Raw genomic sequence first — 14,737 nt, 5'->3', positions numbered from 1 at the left:
ACCAGCCTGTCCTGGGGTGAGCCCCACCGTGTCTGTGCTGCTCTCTCTGGGGCTGGATGGAGGGGTGTGGACAAGCTCCTTGGACAGGGCCTGCCCACCACCCCCGAAACTCAAGTTCTAACTCCCTCTACAGGAAACTCTGGTGTCAACAGTATTTTGTGGATACCTCTGAACAAATTGGAGAAGGCAATGGCACCCCACTCCAGTACTCTTGCCTGGAAAATCCCATGGACCGAGGAGCCCGGTAGGCTGCAGTCCATGGGGTCACGAAGAGTTGGACGTGACTGAGTGACTTCACTTTCACTTTTCACTTTCATGCACTGGAAAAGGAAATGGCAACCCATTCCAGTGTTCTTGCCTGGAGAATCCCAGGGACAGGGGAGACTGGTGGGCTGCTGTCTATGGGGTCACACAGAGTTGGACATGACTGAAGCGATTTAGCAGCAGCAGCTGAACAAATTACTCAAGCGAACCAGTTTAAAAAATATTCCATTTGGGGTATCTTTAGGGGAACACTCAAGGACTCAGGTTACAACAAAAGTTAGAATGTTTGAAACACGACTTTTCACGAAGGGTCAATTTATAGACAGAAAATAGGAGGTGATACCATATAGAAAAAGATGAGAAATCAGAAAAGCGTTCTGATGTTTTCATATAGTTACATGAATTCAGTACTGTCATCTTAAAAGCTGTATGACATGAGACTTGGTACATACAGATAACAGTCTTGAAAGATACCCAAAGTAAATGAAGAACGGCCATGTCACTTCACTGAAGATTCATAAATGTAACTGCGGGCTGAACAGAAATGAAGGAAAGTGTGACGGAGAACTGGACACTGTCTACTCCAGCATCTTCAGGACTAGCTGGAGTACTGGCAGTTGACGGGACCCTGAGTGCATTGCACTGTTGCCATATTTACAGATTTCAGAGAGCATCATGGTCCCGCCCCACCCAGGAGTGCTGGGCAGGGCGGACTTTGCAGGTTACCTGGCTGGTCAAGGCTGAGAAGTTCCCACTTCTGCAAACTGTCACACCTGTCGTGAGACACTTCCTTGTCAGTGTCTCCAGGAAGACCCCATCTGCAAGTCTCGGGGGTGGGAGGGCTGTCTGCCTACCTCCTCCTCCCCCCCAGTTTTGTATACAACCACAGATAAAACCAGACCTCACAAATATTGCTGAAAGGCTGGAAGTCAATAAACGAATTTGTTGTGACAAATGCACACACACAAGAAAAACATGGCTGATAGGGACAGAGGCAAGAGAGATGATTATGAACCCTAAACGGAAAAACTAACATTAAAGCATGGAGAATGAGGACACTTAATACCCTTTAAAGGACAGCAGAAAATGATACTGCAGGCGACTGTTTCTAAGCTTCTATTATTTTTCTCTCTCATTTTTGTCTCTCTTGAGCGAATGCTTTGAAAGAAAATACCAAGGTGGTGGGTGGGTGGGGGGGGTCAAGCTCCACTGGTACCTTAACAGTTGAGAGATTCCCCTTGAGGAATGAAAAATAAAGATTATGATTAAAACAAGAGTTCTTTAACAAGCCATCATGAAAATGTAATTTTGTTTTTCAGACGCCTTTTTTTTTTTTTCTTTTCTGGTGGACAGCTGGGGTTTTGGTGGTGAGACAGGAGTAATTGTGGAAGAAAGGAAAAAAGACGGTGATATAAATCAGCAAAGGTTAATGATCGGGATGTGAAGAGGGGGACTTGTTTACAGAAACAGCGTGCAATTTAAAATTTACAAGAGATTTAATGCCACTGCTTGGCAATCGCTAAAATCAACAGCCCAGAAAACAGTGACATTAAGAAAAATATTACAGTTATAATCATCCCCAAATAAGTCAATTAGTGTTAGGGCACGAGCTTGCGATTACCTGACCCCTTTGGCTTGCACTTAAGTGAAAAAAAAAAAAGTCCCCCCATTATCCCGAGATTGCTGGATTGTGACCCGTTTTGCATCGCACGTACGCCAGCCTCCCTTACAAGGGCTGGGGCTGGTGCGGGTGGTTTTTTTTTGCCTGGCATCAAAATAATTCTGACCCCTGACATTTGTAATCATAAAAAAAAGGGCAATTTATAATTGTGTTGTTTCAAATGAAGGCGGGGAGGGGGGGAAATTCAATCTGCTATTATACAAAGGCAATGACGGCTGTCTTCGGTGAAAAAAGCAACGCAAGTCAATTTGTGAACTTTGGCACCAGACGACCTTTAGAAACACAACAATATACTGAATTTACAAGCGATAGCAGCCCATGCAAATGACCCGGGCCTGGCTGCTTCTGGATTAGAGCTGCAGAGAGCATTACGGAGAATGTTTCCACAAAACAAATTAAGACTGTTACTTAAATGTCACGGCACACTATTGTATTCGGCTACAGATCATTACACCTGATACTAACACTTTTAAAAACTGTAATAACTTGGGAAATATTACACTGAGTGCCCACACGTAGAAAGGAAAAGAAAAAAAAAGAGGAGAAAATAGGTTTCTGAAGTAATTTAAACATCACTAGTCTAGGACGGCAAGGGAAAGGTCAAAATTTAAGTAAGCTGAAAGGAACATGAATGGTAAAAAAAAAAAATCAAACACACAAACAAAAAGATGAAAAGACCACAGGAATGACTCTGCAAACACAATTGGGGTGCATGCGGCTTTGGGCGAATCGCATTTCCATTTCTGCATCGGGAGGGAAGGAAGGCGGGAAGGCGGGAAGGACAGGGCGAGGGGCTGCGGAGGGTGTGGGGGCGGGGGCGGCGTTACCTTCGGTGTTGGTGCTGCTGCTGTAAATATTTCGCAGGCTACCAACACGGTTTAGTTTCCATGCTTTGCGTTTGGCTGCATCCCGAGAGCAGAGAGGGGAGGGGGGAGAAAGAGAGAAAACAAAAAGGAAAAGAAACAAATGAAAAGGGGAGAAAAGAAATGCCCACGGAGCGCGTGACATCACCTCCGACGTGCAGTCCCCGGGAGGCAGGTGGGCGCCGGGAGGGGAGGCTCGTCTCCCGGCCAGGCCTCCCAGGCCCGAAGCGCAGGGGGTCTCGGGCAGGGCGGAGAGAGGCCAGCCAGCATCCTTAGGTTTGCACAGAATCCAGCAAAAGCCCAGACAAGGAAGTTCATGCACCCGCCTCGTCCTGCCAGTTCTACAGCGCCTACTGACAACTGAGCAAAGCCGGCCTTGTCCCTGGGGGCCGGTGCGTGTGCGTGCTAAGTGGCTTCAGCCATGTCCGACTCTGTGATCCCATGGACTGTGGCCTGCCAGGCTCCTCTGTCCATGGGATGCTCCAGGCAAGAAGACTGGAGTGGGTTGCCATTCCCTTCTCCAGGGGATCTTCCCGACCCAGGGACCGAACCCAAGTCTCTGCGTCTCCTAGGCTGGCAGATGGGTTCTTTGTCGCTAGAGTGTCTTTTGCAGGAGCTACCGAGGCCAGTAGACATAAGCCCTTGGATCTGGCAAAACACTAGGTGAACGTCAAATCAAATAGCTCCTGCGTATGCTGCAGACGGCAGGTCTGTAACTCCCAGAGCCGTTAAAAAAAAGAAAAAAGGAAGCGTTTTCTCCCCAGACGTATTGTGATCTGGACCAGCTAAACTCGACTCAACGTGCTGTGCGGCTGATGGTGGTTCCATTTCCCTTCCTACAGGAGGCGGCTCGGGGGCTCTGAACCGAGGGACCCAAAGAGCACACGCCCCCTTAAGCTCTCTGTTCACTGAAGAAAGCATCCAAGAGAAAAAGACAAACACCAAGAGACCCACAGGGCAGCCCTGGGTTCGGAAGTGAAGCGCAGGACGAGTTCCCCATGGGCAAGGCAGCGCACAGCTCACACTGTGTGTGGTGACGACCTGGGGTGCTAAGCCCCTCTCCCCCTCCCCGAACACTCTTCTCCACACACAGATCTTCACCTCATCGGCCCCACACCCTCTCACCCCCCAGCTCAGGAACCCGACACACAGGGCAAACAGGTTGCCTCCCATCAGCCCTTCAGAGGAGACATACATGAAGAGCAAACAGACAGGGTGGTTCTCGAGAAACAAGTCTTCAGGCTAATGTGGCTGAAGATCAGAGACCCGGTGTGGACAGACAGGACGGCCACAGGCACCCAAGCTCCTGAGGACAGGGCACGATCGGACCACCTGTCTCTTTTGACTTCCACAGCCAGGAAGAGAAACTTATCGAGCCTCGCACGAGGCTTTCGTTGGACAGTGAAGTGAGCAAGAGCCGTTCTGGCACATGTGACTCTGCGACCCCATGGACTATACAGTCCAGGGAATCCTCCAGGCCAGAATACTAGAGAGGGTAGCCTTTCCCTTCTCCAGGGGACCTTCCCAACCCAGGGATCGAACCCAGGTCTCCGACATTGCAGGCGGATTCTTTACCAGCTGAGCTCTCAGGGAGCACTTGTTTAATGCAGGTATGAAGTGCCGACCTGGGGAGGCAGGTGTGTGTGTTTCCACAAGTGTGTCTGAGGCTCACTGCAGACTGACACACTGGTCACAGATGGACTACAAAGCAAGGCATGCATCGGTCAGGGGCCAGCTTGCTCACCCCAACACATTCCAGGCTTAGGACGGGCTGGCTGGTCTGGCCTGCGGTAGCTTAGGGCCAAAAGACTCAAGCTTAGACAGTACAGTGCAGGCTGTGGGGGCGTCAAGTTCTGGGGCCTTGAACAAACAGGGAGAGGACCAGGTCTTCACAAGGACTTCCACTGCTGAAGGGAATGCCAAGCACGTTGGTGCACTCTGGACTTCCTTGGCGTGACAACATAAGATATATTTGAGAAACAGTACTCTATAATCAGGATGCACATTTTATGTTAATGAGAATAAAAACTAGATGTGAGTTAGCTGTCACCTGATTCTAAAGAAGAAAAAGTGAAGCTGTGACTAAATGACCAAGAAGGACTCTGTGGCTTGAAAACTCATATTAATAAGAAATGTCTTGGGAGTCTGGGGTTTAGTAGATGCAAACTGTTATATATAGAAGACTTAAACAATAAGGTCCTTCTGTATAGCACAGGGAACTCTACCCAAGATCCTGCAGTAAACCACAATGGAAAAGAATATGAAAAATAATATACATATATGTTGCTGAATCACTTTGCTGTACAACTGTTAACACAAGATTGTTGTTCAGTCGCTCAGTCGTGTCTGACTCTTTGCGACCCATGGACTTCAGCACATCAGGCTTGCCTGTCCTTCACCACCTCCCGGAGCTTGCCCAAACTCATGTCCATTGAGTCGGTGATGCTATCCAACCATCTCATCCTCTATCGTCCCCTTCTCCTCCTGCTTCAGTCTTTCCCAGCATCAGGGTCTTTTCTAACAAGTTGGCTCTTCACATCAGGTAGTCCAAGTACTGGAGCTTCAAGTACTTCAGTACTTGAATATTCAAGATTGATTTCCTTTGTGATTGACTGATTTGATTTCCTTGCAGTCCAAGGGATTCTCAAGAGTCCTTACACAATATTGTAAGTCAACTACATTTCAACAAAATAAATTTTAAAAAGACAAAAAAAGAAATGTCATCTCTAACCTAGTAAGGTTGAACAAGTCCCTTCTACAGTATATAGGTCCAAATTTAATTTTCCATCAGTGCAGAAGCTTCCCTAATCTCTACACTTTCAAGGTGTCTTATCTATAAGGTATTGTCCCAGTTAACACCATACCTGGCAACAGGGGCTTCAAGTGCAACCACTATTACAAAGATCATGTGAGACAAAGGAAACCAGTCATAGTGTTTGAGCGTTTCCTTGGGAAATGTTCAGTGGATAAATACCAGGTTCCTCAGGTAGAAGTGGCTTCCCAAGTGGCACAGTGGTAAAAAAAAAATCACCTGCCAATGCAGAAAACGCAAGAGACGCAGGTTCATCCCTGGGTCGGAAGATCCCCTGGAGCAGGAAATGGCAACCCACTCCAGTTTTCTTGCGTGGGAAATCCCATGGGCAGAGGAGCCTGGCGGGCTACAGTCCAGGGGGTTGTAAAGAGTCAGACGTGACTGAGCACGCATTCATTCACACGCATTCAGCTACAAGTCGTATGTTCAGAGAATTAAGCATGTACTTGATAATCTCAACAGCCCAAGCTCTGGCATCTTGGCCCATGTTTCAAAAGTTCCAGAAAGTCACAGCCACAGAAACTGCACTTCTCAGTGGAAAAACTTACCTCGTTCTAAAGCATTTACATATAAATAGGCAGAGTCGGGGCTGGGCGCCCCTCTGCAAGGAAGCAGAGCTGGTGCAGAAACCTCTTTCCTGCTTGTTTCCCACCTGGCATTTTTCAAACCCCAGCCTCCCATTACTGTGTGGATGGATAAGCAGGAAGGGAACTCGAAGCCTGGTTTTCTATTAACCTATTGATGAAATAATCAATTTTAATGTGTAAAATGTCATGCCTTTTTCTTCCTCCTAAACAAATGGACATTTTCTGGCTGATACAGAGGTCCTGAGACGTGCATTTGTCTCCTGGGGCATTGATTGCTCTAAGTCCACTTGTTTAGAAGCTTCTCAATGAGAAAATACAATCATATTATCATCAATAAAATCTCAGGTTATGTGCAGTGCTGCTGCGTGGATTCACCTCTAAGGAAAGGAGGACGCTGCACCCAACAGACCCAGGAGTGAGGCAACCTGATGCTGCTGGCTGGATGCTGCCTCCATGGACCAGCGCACACCAAGGCCATCACGCCGGCAGCAGCTTTTGACCGCAGGCCTTTGGATTAGTCCGTGACTCTTGAGGACTCCATGTGGAGCTGGCTCGAACGACTAAATTTCCTGGGTAATCTTTATTTTAATTAAATATTTAGTTTTTAGTAGAGTTCTTTGTATATTCTTGCCTCCTCTGTCATAGATTAGGTGACCATGGGTGTGTTGGTTTATCTCTGGGCGTTCTCTCCTGTTCCATTGATCTGTATTTCTGTTTGTGCCAGTACCATACTATCTTGATTACTCAGTGCTCTGTGGTGACCTAAATGGGAAGGAAATCCAAAGAGAGGGGATATATGTATACATATCGCTGGTTCACTTTGCTGTATAGCAGAAACTAACACAACACTGTAAAACAACTATACTTAATAAATATTTAAAAAAAAAATTTAGCTTAAAAAATTTTTTTTTAGCGTTTAAAAATGTTTCAGGAATACAGTTTCATCTTTTTAAACAAAGGTTAACTTACTTTGATTTTTTTCACTCATTTCACATAAAACAATTATTTTAATATGAGAATTTCCTGTTATGGGACAAAAAGGCAGCAGGGTGTGAGCATTCCATCGGTATTTTCCATTCTGCTCTTCTGCTAATTGGGTAAACAACAGTCTCTTCTGTGAGCAGTTTCCAGAATGCCTTACATTCTGCGTGCATGCTAAGTCCCTCAGTCGTGTCCAACTCTTTGCAACCAGATGGGACCATAGACCACCGGGCTCCTCTGTCCAAGGGATTCTCCAGGCAAGAATACTGGAGTGAGTTGCCAGGCCCTCCTCCAGGGGATCTTCTGGACCTAGGAACCAAGCCTTCATCTCTTACATCTCGTGCACTGCCAGGCGGGCTCTTTACCACTAGCACCACCTGGGAGCTGAGAATGCCTTACCTGACTATTGGAAAGGCACAGCGCTTCAACACCACCGTCTCCAGTGTTTGAGAACACACGTGCACATTTTAATGGACACAGACTCAACCCCATGACACGAAGTTCCAGATCTAGTGCAAACTCATGGTCAGTCCCAGTGTAGACAGACGGTCTTATCTTTGGCCACTTGATGTGAAAGAGCCGCCTCGTTAGAAAAGACCCTGATGCTGGGAAAGACTGAAGGCAGGAAGAGAAGGGGGCAACAGAGGACGAGACGGTCGGATGACCTCACTGACTCAATGGACATGAGTTTAAGCAAGCTCAAGGACATGGTGAAGGACAAAGAAGCCAGGTGAGCTGCAGTCCATGGGGTCGCAAACAGAATGACGACAACAAATGTAGACAGTGAGATGGGCCACATACCACTGCAGCCTGCAAATTATTACTTTTCAAAAATTAATTAATGAAATTTTCTTTTATTTTCTTGGCCGCGCCACATGGCATGTGGGGCCCTTAGTTACTGGAACCCATGCCTTGTACTGGAAGCACCTTAACCACTGAACCGCCAGGGGAAGTCCCCAGCCTGCAAATTAAGTGGATCTTTCTGAATCCGTCTGCGTCAGCAGAAACGTCAGGGGGCCTGGGAAAGGAAGGCTTTAGCTGAACACTGTAGCATCCTTCCCATAACGGCAACAAAATGTGAACCGTGGACTTGGGTGGAATCCTAGACAGCTGCTGGACTGTCACAACGCAAGGAGGCACATGGGGCACACAGCTGAGGGTCGAGAACTAACAGCAGCGGGAGGTGAAGCTCATCAGGAGTCTGGTTGGAAGATATTTTCTAAGGATTAACATCGTGGAAAAGGCAGGTTAAGACAGTATAGAGACTCGTGTTCCAAACTGTAAGAAAGCAAAAAGTGTACTGCCCTCTGATATGGAGAAGGCAATGGCACCCCACTCCAGTACTCTTGCCTGGAAAATCCCATGGACGGAGGGGCCTGGTAGGCTGCAGTCCATGGGGTCGCTAAGAGTTGGACAGAACTGAGCGACTTCCCTTTCACTTTTCACTTTCATTTATTGGAGAAGGAAATGGCAACCCACTCCAGTACTCTTGCCTGGAGGATCCCAGGGTCGGGGGAGCCTGGTGGGCTTCCATCTATGGGGTCGCATAGAGTCGGACACGACTGAAACGACTTAGCAGCAGCCTCTGATTAACAAGGGTATTGTAACTTCCCCTCAGAACTGACAAACAGCCCTCAGCGTATGAACACTGAAGGGATTATGAAAACCGACTTTAAAAGGCGATCTTTGAATTACAAGGAGAGGAGGAGAGAGGTGACTTTGGTGCAAAGGTTGGTAAGTATCAGAACACGCGCACTGGGGGTGTCACGTGACCCTGTCCCCCCAGAGCACAGACCTGATGGTGTCCACATCCTCGGCTGACAGATTTTCTGGGCGAGAGGGCTGCCAGGCTGAGGGGTGGGTGGCCACGACCCAGTTCACCCAGGTCCTGACGGCTGGCCACCCCAGCCACACATCTGAAGAAGGAAAGCTGGCATAAAGTCTAATGCACAGAACATCCCTCTGAGGTGTCTGAGCGCTACACACGACGAGTTTTGTGCACCGCATACTCAACTCCTTATAATTACTAACAGGCAGTCACCACCTTTTCAGAGGAGACAGAAAGGGAAAACGTGCAAATGATGGCTTTCGGCTAAGTCAGAGGAGCTGGAATCACTTAGAGTTAACGACTCCCAGTTATTACACACCTCTTTACTTTTGGACACTACAGCTTTTCATCCAAGTTCCCCGTGATGATCATAAGGACTTAAATTTTCGTTTAAAGGAAAATTCATTTTGTTTCTCTAAAAAAAAAAAAAAAAACCAAAAAAACACTTTTTTTTTTTTTAAACTACAGCATATGAATGCCTGAGAACAAATCACAGAGCAAAATTCCAACATAGGAAACCCTTTGACTAGCTCTCTGTAAGCGGAATAAACATATTCCGTAGTCTGTTGGCATACTCAAACGAGCAGGGTTTTCTCCTAAACTCTTCCTCCATCATTGCACCAGGAGCCCACAGACTTATATTAATGTCACTGCTGGTCCCTCTGACAGCACTCTTTGTTGATTAGATAAATATTCCTCAGATAGCTGATTAAAAAATGAGGCAGCCAGGAGCGGTGTGTCCGAGCCCTGCCAGCCATGTGGGATGCTCAAGTGTGCATGAGTTACATCCCTGGCGTGAATGGCGCAGAGCTGGGGAAACGCAGGCTGCAGCCCTCGAATCAATTATGAGAACTAATAGGATCTCTTTAGCCCGGCGCAGGAAGGGGCTGGGTTGACGAGGGTGTGCCACGCATCTCTGAAGACTGCCTTGTCTCAGCATGAGACAAATAACCCTCTCCCTTCCTACCGGGGAGCGGAAACTTGTACCTCTTGGAGAAGCCAAATGATAACCGTGTTCGATAGCTCGGCTCCCTGTCCTCCTCAGACGGGTATTTATTTACTTGTAGAGACGCCACCGGTATAAATGCCGCCGGTGCCGGGGAACTGCCTTGGCTCCTCGGAGCACTGCAGCCGGACCGCAGCACCAGGACACTGGATAAAGACGGTCCCCCAGGAACCTCTGCAGGCGGGGTCAGACACCGCTGCGGTTTTGTGTCTCTTCCACTTTAGTGCGCCCGGTGTTCCGTGATCTTTTGTCGGAGCAATTTCATTGTGAGGTTAGAGATTGGAGATTTCTTTTGTGCCAGCATCTGAACATTCATGTGCTCAACAAGACTGGGTAAATGTTCTGTTCTTTTGTGGGAAAAAAAAAAAAGGCAGTGGGCTTTTTTTTTTTTCTCTCCCATAAGATGCAACCCCGAAGATTCTTCCACGATGTGAACTCACTACTTTAGCTGTGAAGGGCCTGACATAATGGTCATTTCCTAGAGGCTACCACACAGAGGAGTAGTCGTGTTGAAATGTCCATTAAAAGGGTCTTTGAGAGGATTAAACAAAACCAGAGGCCAAGCAAAATAGGACAAATGTGGAGAAAGCAAAATAACTTCGTCCTTCCTCGAAGACGAGCATTCTTTTCTGTAATCTGAACCCACAGAACACGAGACGAAATACCTAATGAAACAGAACTCCGAAATAAGGAATCGATCCTTAGTTATACAGTTTTAATTCCATTTCCAATAACTCATAACAACTTTCCTAACAGCAAACACAATTTCAACATTGGCGGCTTCTTTAAAGCTCTTACGATTTGAAAACTGCCAAGGGCTTCCACATAGTGGGCTGATGCAGACGAGCACGGAAAACACCATTAACCCCGGAAAACATCGAAAATAAAAACGAAGCGAAAACTCCAGGATACGCCATAAAACCAGAAGTTCCAATTAGGTGGAGCGTTGGTTTCCCTTTCGGCCTAGAAACACACTGAGTCACAGAGCAAGGGTTCAAGTGTACCCACAATTAATTGGGTATTTCAGCTTGACACCGAGAGTGTAACTTTTAATAGGGACTGAAATAAAAAAAAAAGTGAGTTGAAGTAGAAATATTCCCACTCTAGGTTCGGCACATTCTCAGATGGAGATGAGAAATACATCACCAAGTAATGGAAATGTCTTTCCATGTCTTCAAGGAGCAGCTGTTCATTTCGAGAAGGGAAGGCTATTGGGGGGTGGCTTGTTAGGATGCTGAAGTTGGGGCTTCTTGGCCTCTGGGCGTCACTCTCGTCTGGGATGCAACGAGGGTGTGGGAGCAGGAGCCACTTTCGGGTGCTGGGTTCTCAGCATCACAAAGAACATTCTGACTTTTTTTATTAAAGCCTAGTTTTTCAGTGAACAGGGTTATCTGGACTCTGATGGTTCTGTAGTATAAGGACTGAACACCTGACCTTCAAAACAGAGACACAGAGCAGGGACCTGCCTGGTGGTCTCGTGTTTAAGAATCCACCATGCGATGCAGGGGACTTGGGTTCCATCCCTCGTCGGGAGACCAAGGTCCCATCAGCTGGTGAAGAATCCGCCTGCGATGTGGGAGACCTGGGTTCAGTCCCTGGGTTGGGAAGATCCCCTGGAGAAGGGAAAGGCTACCCACCCCTGTATTCTGGCCTGGAGAATTCCATATAGTCCATGGGGTCCCAAAGAGTTGGGCACGTCTGAGTGACTTTCACTTTCACGCTGCGAGGGAACCCAGTCCATGCGCAGCAACTACTGGCCTGCATGCCTCAACTAGAGAGTCCGTGCGAGGAAAGATCCCCGTGATGCGATGAAGATCCTGCACGCGGCAACTAAGACCCAATGCAGCCAAAAGCAAATAAATCAGTATGAAAAAAAGAAAGAAAAAGGAAACCAAATTCTCACTTAAAAAAAAGTGAGGTTTGAATCAGGTTTTTCAAGCTGGATGGTGAGGGTGAAGCTCATCTTTTGCGAGCCGTGCTCAGCTGTGCTCACACAGGCAGGCGGCTGCAGGGCCTGGGAGTGGGTTCGGGTCTCCTGACCTGCCCCGTCTCGTGTCCCCTCCCTGGGGGCCAGCTGCTCTGAGAAGCGGGCTGTGGGCACGCGGGGACCACCTTAGGCTTTCTGAGACCACCAAAATGACTGATAATGGGAAACATTCGTCTTTTCTTTTTTCCTCTTTTTCTTCTTCTCAATCTCCTCCAATAAAATACATGGCAAGCCTTTTTTCGATTTTTTTTTAAACACAACATCTTTTTCAGCAGTTCCAGAAAAAAGTTTAATAAAACTTCAAATTGTGCTATCGTATTTCAAAGGCAATGACCAGTTAGAGCAACTAATCAAAGACATAATGATTTAATGACTGCTGCTCGTGCTCCCTGGAAGGGCTGTAATTGAGGGGCTGTGATCACTGGACCACCAGCCTCAACAATGGCAGACGTTGCATTTGATCTGCCATCTTTGCAGCTGACTTCCTACAACCGCGGAGTTAAATGATACACTTTGGGGTTATTCAGTCCATCACATTCCCCCCTGTGGCCAGCTGAACCTGAGAAGACTGGGGAAAATATATGCTAGAAAACCTTTTTAACATTTTGCATTTAAGAAGGACTTCACCGGAAATTCTCGAGAGCACTCTGATTTGTGGCTTGAGAAATCCTGGAAGCCATAAGATCTGTGGTGCTTACTGAGTCAATCAAGTACAAAGATCAGAGCGGAGAAACAAAAGAAGAATGCTATTCCTGATTCTTCTTGCTCTTGTGGAAATACATTCCTTTAAACACTAACAGATTTCTTCCCCCTAAAACTGCTTTGACTATAACTTCACAACTTCTTAGCATGGTCCTTGGCTATTGTGAATGATTAAACGTCATTATTATCGTAGGAGAAGCCAGTACCATAGCAACAAAATAAAAAATGTCTCATTTCTTTCATCTGAAAATAATTTAAATACATCAACTTTTTTCAGCTTCAAGTAAGAACATATTACAAGATTCTTAAATATTGCTGTAGAAGCCAAATTAATTTCATTGCAGTTTAACATTAAGAATAAACTGTGACCACTCTAACCATCCACTCCATTTTCCTTCTGAAGTTCGTATATACCTACATCTGTAATTATCATACTTACAAGTATACTTGTGTTTGTACGGTGTTACAGTTACCAGGGTTTTCAAAGCTTTTCCTTTTAACAGTTGCATTGTGGGGTTAACATATACCATAGTTGTAGACCTTTGGACTGTAGCTTGCCAGGCTCCTCTGTCCCTGGAATTCTCCAGGCAAGAATAATGGAGTGGGCGCCATTTCCTTCTCGAGGGGATCTTCCCAACTTAGGGATCAAACCTGGATCTCCTGCATTACAGGCAGATTCTTTACTATCTGAGCCACCAAGAAAGCCCCAGTCATTCCTTACTGTTAAATATCTAGTGACCTCAAATTTTATGCTATTAAAGCTACTATATAGGTACAAATAATTATATAGGAAATATTTATAGATACGTGAATATACATGCTAGACTATAACTTATATTCCTTTATTTTGCTAAATCTGCTGAGAGGACCAAGAAGAAATAACATCCCAGTAGCAACAAGCATGCCTAGACCCCAGATCTTGGTTTCTAGTACCATTCTCCAATAAACAGAACCAGGGAACCTTTGGAAAAATGGTTAATTCTAGGACTGAGAGAGGATAAGCACAAGATGAGCCTGAAGCATCTTGTAGTTCTAGGAAGTAAACAACCGCTAAAACGAACAGGTAAACAGAACCAAATGAAAGAGCTCCCGACGGCTGAAGGCTGGAAAACAAAGCAGTGCTGGATTATAACCTCAAGTATAGAATAAACAGCCCGTACTGCTATCAGTGAGCAAATAAACTAATAAACGGGGAGCAGAGGCAAATATTCCAGGATGAAAGAATTTCAAGCAGTTTACATAGGCAGCCCTCCTAAAGGAGGGGGTGCATAATTCTCTATTCCTGAAGTGAGGGCTGTGCAGAGACCTCCCTGCAAAGAGGACAGTGTGGAGGCACACTGGGGGAGGGAGTAACTCAGTGGAGGAAACTGACAAACACCCTCCAGCCAGGTGATCAAGGTCAAAACTGACAGTCTCGTCTTGTTGATGGTGCACAGCCTCAACGTGATGTGATGTGTGGTCTTCCTCCCCCAAACCTGAAACTCTAGACTAACCCTGAGAAAAACATCAGACACATCCCACCTGAGGGGCCTCCTGCAATAAGCCTGACCAGTCCTCCTCAGAATCATCAAGGTCATCAAAGACAAGGGAAGTCTGAGAAAATGCCCCAGCCAAGAGCCGCCAACGGAGACGACAGGACTACATGTCACGTGGCAGCCAGGGTGGGCTCAGGGTGGAACGGAGAGGCAGTATGTAAAAACCAAAGTGAAGTGAAGTGAAAGTCGCTCAGTTGCGTCCAACTCTCTGTGACCCCATGGACTCATCCATGGAGTTCTCCAGGCCAGAATACTGAAGTGGGTAGCCTTTCCCTTCTCCAGGGGATCTTCCCAACCCAGGGATCGAACCCAGGTCTCCCACATTGCAGGCGGATTCTTTACTGGCTGAGCCACAAGGACAGGGGGTGGGATGAACTGGGAGGATTGAACGGACACACACAAACTAGTTTTCCGCGTCACGTGGCCAAAGCACTGGCAAAGATCCCGACACTGGGAAAGACTGAAGGGAGAAGGGGAAAGAGGGCGGCTGA

General features: G+C 46.8%; 1 protein-coding gene across 7 annotated transcripts in view; it reads right to left on the bottom strand.

Moving 5' to 3' along the window:
- AGAP1 (ArfGAP with GTPase domain, ankyrin repeat and PH domain 1) overlaps nt 1-14,737 on the bottom strand; it is a 562,160-nt gene that overhangs the window by 77,445 nt on the left and 469,978 nt on the right. For 3 of the 7 annotated variants that reach the window (XM_070780389.1, XM_070780388.1, XM_070780386.1), the window contains one exon: nt 2,773-2,847. The exons of the other annotated variants lie outside the window; for them this stretch is intronic. In XM_070780389.1, coding sequence (XP_070636490.1) covers nt 2,773-2,847 — 75 coding nt within the window. The remainder of the gene's footprint in view (nt 1-2,772; nt 2,848-14,737) is intronic. 7 annotated transcript variants of the gene reach the window in all.

Source organism: Bos indicus, chromosome 3, assembly GCF_029378745.1.
Source record: "Bos indicus isolate NIAB-ARS_2022 breed Sahiwal x Tharparkar chromosome 3, NIAB-ARS_B.indTharparkar_mat_pri_1.0, whole genome shotgun sequence".
Lineage (NCBI taxonomy): Eukaryota > Metazoa > Chordata > Mammalia > Artiodactyla > Bovidae > Bos > Bos indicus.
Note: the sequence above shows the minus strand (reverse complement) of the source record. Positions and strands in the feature narration are given on the sequence as shown.